The sequence below is a fragment of a genome (genome assembly GCF_019968955.1).
Source record: "MAG: Porospora cf. gigantea A chromosome Unknown PgA_NODE_992_length_8813_cov_292.896, whole genome shotgun sequence".
NCBI classification, from domain to species: domain Eukaryota; phylum Apicomplexa; class Conoidasida; order Eugregarinorida; family Porosporidae; genus Porospora; species Porospora cf. gigantea A.
Genome location: NW_027152005.1, coordinates 181 through 8813, shown reverse-complemented (window position 1 = coordinate 8813; position 8633 = coordinate 181). Strand labels below are relative to the sequence as shown.

The 8633-nt window shown below is 50.7% G+C and overlaps 3 protein-coding genes across 9 annotated transcripts; 2 read left to right on the top strand and 1 right to left on the bottom strand.

Annotated features, from left to right (window-relative positions):
• Positions 1-3522, bottom strand: KVP18_004731 (uncharacterized protein; the record flags this gene model as incomplete). Of its 3 annotated transcripts, XM_067957652.1 has the most annotated exons (4): positions 1-846; positions 907-1256; positions 1285-1437; positions 1493-3522. In XM_067957652.1, coding segments are annotated over 4 exons (3379 nt in total), but the record flags the coding sequence as incomplete, so codon positions are not given. The 3 variants fall into 3 exon arrangements, with proteins under 3 accessions (XP_067805441.1, XP_067805440.1, XP_067805442.1); XM_067957651.1 differs by lacking the exons at positions 1285-1437; positions 1493-3522 and having other exon boundaries at positions 5-783; positions 907-931; XM_067957653.1 differs by lacking the exons at positions 1-846; positions 907-1256; positions 1285-1437 and having other exon boundaries at positions 1468-3522.
• A 902-nt stretch (positions 3523-4424) lies between these two features.
• Positions 4425-5169, top strand: KVP18_004732 (uncharacterized protein; the record flags this gene model as incomplete). Of its 2 annotated transcripts, XM_067957654.1 has the most annotated exons (3): positions 4425-4468; positions 4539-4605; positions 4648-5031. In XM_067957654.1, the coding sequence occupies 3 exons, from the start codon at positions 4425-4427 to the stop codon at positions 5029-5031; spliced, it is 495 nt and encodes a 164-aa protein (XP_067805443.1). The 2 variants fall into 2 exon arrangements, with proteins under 2 accessions (XP_067805443.1, XP_067805444.1); XM_067957655.1 differs by lacking the exons at positions 4425-4468; positions 4539-4605 and adding an exon at positions 5067-5169 and having other exon boundaries at positions 4660-5027.
• Positions 5170-5401: 232 nt separating this feature from the next.
• KVP18_004730 (uncharacterized protein) lies at positions 5402-8419 on the top strand (the record flags this gene model as incomplete). 4 transcript variants are annotated; one of them, XM_067957650.1, is made up of 6 exons in its annotated part: positions 7196-7344; positions 7406-7547; positions 7588-7680; positions 7741-8028; positions 8094-8171; positions 8228-8419. In XM_067957650.1, 6 exons carry the CDS (start codon positions 7196-7198, stop codon positions 8417-8419), a joined length of 942 nt encoding a protein of 313 aa, XP_067805439.1. The 4 variants fall into 4 exon arrangements, with proteins under 4 accessions (XP_067805438.1, XP_067805437.1, XP_067805436.1 ...); XM_067957649.1 differs by lacking the exons at positions 7196-7344; positions 7406-7547; positions 7588-7680; positions 7741-8028; positions 8094-8171 and adding exons at positions 5402-5833; positions 5882-5965; positions 6006-6119; XM_067957648.1 differs by lacking the exons at positions 7196-7344; positions 7406-7547; positions 7588-7680; ... (1 more) ...; positions 8094-8171; positions 8228-8419 and adding exons at positions 5402-5833; positions 5882-5974.
• Positions 8420-8633: the final 214 nt, after the last annotated feature.

The following is an 8633-nucleotide window of genomic DNA, read 5'->3' as shown; positions in this document are numbered from 1 at the left end:
ACACCAGGACTACTCCGATGCTCAGAGGGTAAGCCCACAATCCATGACTGAACCATAGAGATTCGGCCTCAAACGATATGAATGAACGGATGTAGAGGGAAATGGCCACCGCATGAAAAAACAACACGGTCTGAACGGCTCTGAGGAACCCCTTAGGTCTGTTGAACCAGAAGAGCCTTTCGTAACGGTTGGCCAGGGCCGAGTCTAGGAAAGTTGGAGGACCCAGCAGCGGGTACTGGTCGATAGGCGCTGAAAAGGCACTCATGTCGTCCTCTCCAGTAGGCGCGTCATTCTGGAGCTTGCCAATCAGGTGGGTGCGAATTTTGTATGGCCGAGGAGTTAGCTGGTGGGTCAGCCGCCTGACAGTCCATTTGATGAACAGAGACGTCAGCAGGATGTAGAAGGCAAGAAGACACATTATGATGATGTAGGCTCTGCCGGTGATGTCAAGCAATGGTCGGAGCATAACCGCCACTGCTGTCGCGACGATCAAAGCCATGAAAGGCATTTCCGTCACCTTGAGTAGAAGGTTGGTGAAAACTCTTGAGATGTATTCCGCGTAGTCGAAATTCAGCTTCGAGGGGCGGGGAATAAAAGCTCTCAGGGGAGAAATCAACCTCTGCTTGTTGCCGTAATACTGGAGGCTGCTGTCGATCTGCTTTAGCAGCACCTGATTGTTCGTCCTCATAGCCGAACTCGCATCGTGCATCAGGTCAGTTTCAGTTTTGTTCTCGTAGAATGCGAGCCGCTTCAGGAATCCCATGCCACTAATTAGCAGAATGCCTTGAACAGTATCATTCCGATTTATAAACATAATAATGATAAAAATAATAATAGTAAAATTATCTGATTAATAAAGAGGATTAAAATAATAAATTATGAATATTGACATAGAGTATATCTTACCATCGACCAGTACGAACACGACCATGATAAAAAAAACCAGGATGTGGATTTCTTCGAAGATTTCTGTGAAGGCTGTGGGAGGCGCGACATCTGGATGCTCCTCCAATGCGATTTGCTCGGTCTTGTTTATGCCAAATACACTATCGTTTAGCGTTTGAATCAGACCGGTCTGAATTGTGAGGAATAGGGTGAAAGATATGAAGCCCAGGATAGTGAGTTCCTTAAGGACGCCACCTAAGAACGGCTCCAGGACCCGGTTTTTGCGCTTCAGGCTTCGCCGAAGGTGGCCCACCCCTACCTCGAAAAACAGTGACAGAATGCTGATGAAAGCCACCGTGATGATGGCCGCCCTGAGTGAAGAATGCTCCAGTCAGTCACCAAGTAGCGTTGGTCGCGTGGCTCTGCATGCGGTATGCATACTGAAGGCGGACGTAACTAGTACATACAGGGCGCTGGACATCGAACTCCCCGTCTCTGTTTGCTTTCAGAACGTTGAGCGTCGTTGAGCGTCGTTTCTGTGGCCGTCTATGCCTGCGTAAGGTGTCATGTTCACAGTCATGTTCAAAGCGAGATGTCTTGAACCAACATGCTTTCCACAACACATCCCTCCAACGCACCTAACGTCGGAGGAACTTCTCCATACAGTCTTCGATGCTCATTCAGCAAGGGTTGATGCGCCAGCATCCGCAGGTACAACGTGACGACGCCCCTAGCGGCAGTTTGGATATTAGTTCGAAGAGCAACGAGGGAGCGATATCTCCTTCGAAACGCGTCCACCGTGTTGTGAACGGGGTCCAGACCAGCGTGAAGGTACGCCAATGCCTTCTTCCTCTCGCGCGCAGCACACACCAAATCATGCACATCAATGGATTGCAAGGCCAAGGTCACCTCAAGGCAAAGCGACTCGGCAACGCTTACGTGTTCAAACGCCAGCTCCATCCTCCCAGCCCACTCCTCCTTGTCTTCTAAAACCACTGAATCCTTCAGTCCAGCCTGCTCCAACAAGACGATTTCCTCGTTCAAGACCACTAGCTTGCTCGCAATTCGCGATTCCCGATGAACAGCGCCCCTGAGGCGATCCAGGAGCGAGTCGAAGCGCTCGGCCCGGATACCGAGGCCTTCGTCGACGTACTGCGAGCATTCAGGTGCGGATAACGCGCCGCAGAGAAACGCCTCTCGCAGCGCGCTCTGCAACTGAGTTTGCCGCTGCTGGAGGCTCTTCTCGTCCTTTCTCAACCCGTGGAGTATCTTGTCCAGGCGGGAGATCCGGAGGGCCTCCGCGTCACGTCGAGCTACCTGGTTCCACGTTGCAGGTTCGTCTGCGGCTTCCACTTCGAGGTCGGATAGGGAGGCGGAGTCGCTAAATGCCTCGGGCTGCTGGCGTAGTCCTGCGTCTCGGAGCAGGTGCTGCGCTCTGTACCAGAGTTCGTGGTCCACGCCACCACACCTCTCAAGCGGCATCGGGTGCCCATCTCGAACGACTTGGATGGGGGACGGACCTCTTATCAGCTGAATGAGCGTCGAGGCGGCGTTGTGCGACGAGACGGATGACCAATCGGAGTCGTTGGACCAGGAACTGACGGTTGAAGGATGAGCAATATCGCCGAATAGGGGATTGGTCTGGGGCAGGGATCCCACAGGAGCGCCCACCTCCACATCACAGGGAAACACACTCGGCTGTGGAGGGCCCGTAACGTGGCTAAGACCTGGATAGACGAACTTCAACGGCTGTGACTTCGGCACCTCTAAATTGATCTTGGTATTGCGCACCTTGGAGACGTACGGCGCAGTCGATGATGCTGGAACTTCTTGGGTCAGGCAAGGCCTGGCGTGGAGGCGGCTGAACCTACGAACAGGGTTTGGCCGCCTCTGCTTTTTTGTAGGCAGCTCTGGCGTCAGTTCGGGGTCTGACGCTTCGTCGGAGATGGAATCCAGTGCAACTGGGAGCCGAGGTACTACTCGAGCGTCGGGTTCCGATGCGGGCGGCCTTGAATGCCAGACATCCTTGATGAACACGCAGAGGTCGCTGGCCTCTGGTGAGTCCGGAAATGTACAGCCCAGTCTTCCATAGTCAGAGCTTTCACTGACACGACCGCACTCGCTACCCTCCTCCAATGTGAACTCTTTCAGATGTGGGGAATCGAACGAAGTGAAACCGGAATCTTTCCAGATTAAATGTACAGCCCCCTCCGCTCGCCTGCTGCGCTCTTCATACTTCTCGAGTGCGCTCACAAAGAAGTCACTCAGCCGGAAGTGGCATTCTGTGTAGTCCACTAAGGACACTAACTGCGGCAGCACCCTCAGGGCGTCTTGTTCCCTCGGCGTATCTAGATGGTCCCACATCAGTCTTCCCAGAGTGTCACTGCGCCCCAGAACGTCGTGGCTCAAGTAGCTGAAACTGGACTGGGTTGAACTTTCTCTCGTCACTGAGAGCCTGCGCTGTCTGCTTACTGCCTTTTTCCGCCGCTGTCGTCGTGTAGCTTTGTACTTCTCCAGTCTTTGAACTGTGTCCTTCGCGTTGAGGATGTGCGTCACCGCGTCGGTAGTGAAGGGCTGCGGTGACACCGGAAAGCGTACCGGATCTAGGCCTAGAGAGTTCTTTCTGAAGAACCTCATCGTGTGCACTCGAAACGGGTGACAGCCTGGAACGTTACGTGTAACGTGTACATCACATCACGGACGCTAATCCTTAGTATCAGAGCCGACCTAACCTATATCATGAAAAAGCGTCATGGGGGAGGAATCGATTCGAGTGTGCATTCGTCAAAGACCGCTGTTCTCAAGGGAGGTGGGTCGTCTTGATCAGTGACCTTGGCACGCTTCCCAGATCGAGAGAGGAGACAAAATTGCTTGGACGTGTCATGAGGATGGGAGGTTGGTTTTGAACATCAAACCGCCGGAAAATATACGGCTGAAACACCAGTACAGTTTCGATGCTTGTTTCGACGACAAAGGTGAGAGACGCAAAGTCGCAATTGTCAGCCAATAACGCTCAGGTATTCCAACGGACGGCTAAAGATGTCGTTTTGGACGTCCTTAAGGGAATTAACGGCACCTACATCGCATATGGTCAAACCGGTGAACGATTAATGCTTTATCCGTCGTTAACACTCGTTCAGGTTGCGGAAAGACACACTCAGTGATGGGGAATGGAAATGACCCCGGCATCCTTCCGCGTTCATTGGACCTGCTGTTCCAGACCGTCATTTCTGAGTCTGGCAAAGGAGCGGACGGTAGCGCTACGGTAGGAATAATAGTGCTGAAACCGAAATTAAATTCTTTTGTCAGGAGTTCATGGTCCGAATTTGCTACGTAGAGATCTATCTCGAGCGTGTGAACGACCTCATGGTTGATGGCGCCGGAGGTCAAGGTTCACCTGCCGAGGACCTCCCCATCAAAGAGGACAAGTAGGAAACGTGATCATTTGCGCTCGATCAAGTATTTTACTAAATATCTATTAAATAGGAACCATACCATTTCTTAGGGAAGGGAACTTCTATGTGGCTGGCCTGTCCCAAATGGAGGTAACCAGTCTCGAGCAGTGCATGGACCACATAGAAAAGTACGATCGTCTTTTAATTTGGTATTTTCTTTCATTTTTTTAAAATTTATTCTTTGAATAACTCCTCCAGAGCTGAGAAGCGACGGCATTTCGCCGCTACGAATTTCAACGAGCAGAGTTCGCGATCACACACGGTGGTGAGTGAGATCCCGCTCCAGTAATTATTATTTACTCCGCAGTTTACGGCTATTATGGAACGACTTGTCACCTACGACGATGGCCTCACGGTGAATACCAGGGGCGACTTGTTGATCGTGGACCTTGCCGGCAACGAAAAAGCAGCAGCCGCCGCTGAAGGTCGGGGAGGTGACAAGGCTGGCGCCCAGAGGCTTGTAGCTGAAGGGCAAGCCATTAACAAGTCTCTCTTTCTGTTGTCCGAAGTGATATCCAAGCTCGCCAAGAAAGACTCCTCCAAGTCCAAGAAGTTCTTCATTCCTTGGCGGGACAGCGCACTCACCAGACTGCTAAAAAGAGCGCTGGCAGGGAACAGCCGAGCTTGTCTTCTGGTGGCAGTGCACCCATCAACGCAAGCGTTGGAAATATCGCTGTCCACACTCAGGTAAGCAAGTGCAATGCGCAGCTCACCTAACCTGTCCAGATTCGCGGAGAAATCGAAAACCATTACAAAGAAGGTGCAGGTTAATTTCTTGAGTCCGGAGCAATCGCTCATTGCGGAGCAAAAGGAACTTATTGCCGAGTAAGATCTACTTTTGTCAACCTCGACTTTTTATCCTACGAGTATTCTAGGATGATTGAAATCTCTTGTTATTGATTCGCGACACCTCCCCCAGGCTTGAATCGCAGCTGAAGAATATTTCTGCACAGACTGGCGAAGAGATTGGAGATCTGGCCATTGAGGAGGTGCCGCCTCCACCAGAGGTAAATCATTTTTGTCAGACTCTTACTTGTAACTTATGGTGGATCTTTTAATGTATGCTGCAGGTTCGCAAGGACATTCAAGAAATACATAACAAACAAGAGGAGTTGAACCTAAACAAGAAGTCCATCCTGCAAAAATTGGAAGTGGCATCCAAGATGATTCTCCGCGCCAAACACGCCGCCCCCAAGGTGAAAGCCCAACATCAGAGTCTAGGGCGGACAGGCAGCTCTGCGTTGATGTCCGTGCCGCAGCTGTCAGCGGAAGACTGTAAGTGGATAGACAAAAGCCAAAAATATTCCAAAATCGTTTATGTCAAAAATCCAAGTCTATGTCAAAATCGTTTTGCAGTTCTGGAGATCGAAAGCATGTCAACGGCACCCACACTAGCCGGTGCAGTTAACTCGCTGAACCGAATATCCGACCACCACGAGAACTTTCTATCTGCACATGAAGAACTGATGGGAAAATTCGATAGGGAAATGGAGGTAGGATCCGTAGTTTACTGGCAGATATAATTTGATTTTTATTTGCAGCGCGCTATTACGGATGGTGAAATGACAGAGGCTGTGGATTGCTACGTGGAGCGACTGGCTGAGCATCAAAAAAATCTCGAAGGAGTGGGTTAAATTAGTCGTGATGCATTTTAATGTGTTCCAGACTCGAGAGCGTCTGATTTCCCTCTTGGAGCAAACTCATCGTGACCGCGCTGCTCTTCAGAGCGTTTGGAAGCTGGCTCCCACGGACTTTCTCCAGGGCATCACCAGCATCAAAGTGAGTACCGCCTTAGGTTTCCACTCACAGGGCTCGGCTCATCCACTCCCTTGCCTTCGTCCGAACGCACCCACAGCCGACGTCGCAGATCTCTCCATCAACCTTCTCGCCATGTCGGATGCGGAGGCGCTTCGAATTCCGAGCCACTTGCTGCTTCCAGAGCTTCGTATCAGTGGTTTCGACAAATTTCACTCCCAGTTGGAGTCCCCGATCTTGGCGACCGAGGGCAGTTGTAGGAGGTCCATTTATCGCGCTCCAACTCTTTTGCAGATCTGGATAGCGCCGCCAGAATGAAGGCTTCTGTCGTTCGGCGTCGGGCGGCGGAACTCGTTAGGAGACTAATGACTCGACATTTTCCCGACTCGCTGAAGTTCGAACACCGCACTCAGCAAACTATCGTCGGGATCGGCAACTACCTCCGCGGAAAATCAGTAGGGACGTCGTGGCATCAGTGCTGACTGTGTTTCCCAGCGACACCTCCCTGAAATATCGTCCACCATCCTTCGGAATATTGTCGAGCGCACTTTTCTGATGTCGTCCACGTCCCACGCGATCCACACTGCAACGGAGCAGTCCTTGGCTAGTGGTTTTCGGTATGGCATATTTATTTTTTCCTTCTGTTAATAGATAAATAGATATGGTCATGAATCAAGTGCAGGTCAAGCGTGGTGCCCGAACAGCCGACGGCGACGGGACTCATCTCCCGCTCAATGTTGCCGACGCAGGAACTAGGAGATGCCTCCAGGGAACAGTTTGGAGACTCGGATGAGCGGATTTTCACTCGAGAAGCTGTATCGCAGCTGTTCAACTATATCGACAATCGGTAATGAAATCGGTGACTACGGTCATTATTTTTGTCCAGAAACCAGCTTCACGACTCTCACTTGTACGAGGAACTCGTCGTGGACAGGCTCACTAGTGCTGAAAAGCTGTTTCTCTGCAAAGCACACAATCTTATTGATGCCCGGATTCGATCGATGGTAGCTGATATTTCATGCCTGCCATCAGCATTTTTTTGTACAGATAATTATCGCACTCATGTACCGCAGGGATCTTATATGTCAGCCAAGACATACATGAACCAGGAGGCCGTCTCTGCAACCGTCCTGGACGTGTGCAGCTCTCAGCAATTGGCGGTCGTCAAGGATTTGAGAGTTGTGCTGAAGGACTTGTACGCTGAAGTGTTGTCCCAGATATCTGAAACAACCCACCGGAGACAGAACATGTGAGGATACTTAGTTCGGTTTCCCGTTGTCCCTTTGTCTGTGTTTATTTTGGTGCGTCAGCGATCCAAGGTCAGAACCTCGCACGGTACAAAACGTGGAATCTCTACGCTGCAAGCCCCATCCACAGAATGATCCGCACAACCTTCGACTGTTTTGGGACCTGCTGCACATTCGAAACCGGCTGTCATCGAAGGCTGATCAGGTTAGCATTAATTCACATCTGGAATCTCATCTGATGGCAGTTGGAAATCCTAGAGGGCGAGTTAATCGAGGTATACCACGTCGAAGAGGAAGAAAGTCGTGTGGCCAGAGCAAAGGCCTTACAGGACATTCGGGTACTTTATAAATCCATTAACCGTTTTTAATTTATTTTAAATCCATTTTATTTCCGCCAGCTTTCCAACCATTTCGATCCGTTGGGATCTGCCGTCCGCGGCGTTAATCTGATCAAAGGGGGAGACGATGCCGCCCTTCAATTCCTTCCCCAGCTCTCGCGCCTCCAAAGCCACTTGGCTACCAAACAGCTGCAGGTTACCGAAACGGCGAAACTTCTAAAGGTGTTGGCTGGCATCAACAGGTGTCTTCACAATGAATCCGCTGCGGCTAAGAGTCGCGCTAGGAGGGAAGAGAACATGCTGAGATTCGACGAATGGCTACTCGAGAGTAACACGGCACGAAACGAGGTAACTGGTAGTGTTACAAAATAATGATGAGCCGCATTCCCATTCGTGAGTTAACTTGTTACCAGGCGGAACTCGAAGCGGCGAGGCAGGCCTACGAACGGGACTTTGAGGTTTACGAAACGACGAGCAAGAAGGTCAAAACAGTAAATGCAGCCTAACTGATTTCCACAGCACATTGACGGCTCTGACTTTCTTGCAGGAGTTGCGAACGCTGGAGGGGAAGGTTGATATCTTCTACAGCAAACTCATGGAAGCGTTCAACGACGTAGCTGTGCGGAAGGCCAAGCAAGCCGTTGCTGCGCAGGAAGCTCTGGCTCCTAAAAAAAGCAAGGTCAAAGGCGAGGGAGCAAAGAAAAAGAAAAAGAAGGTCAAAGAGGGAGTACGGGAATAGTTTTTTTCTTGTTCAGAGTCCATATTTCGCAATGATATATTTTTCAGTTGGGCAGCTCTACATCTGCTTACGAGGGATCTGCATCTTCTTACGAGGGATCTGCATCTTCTTACGAGGGATCTGCATCTGCATACGAGGGACCCTCGTCGAAGAAAAAGAAAAAGAAGGTCAAAAAGGGAGTACGAGAATAGTATTTTGTTGTTCGAAGTCCACA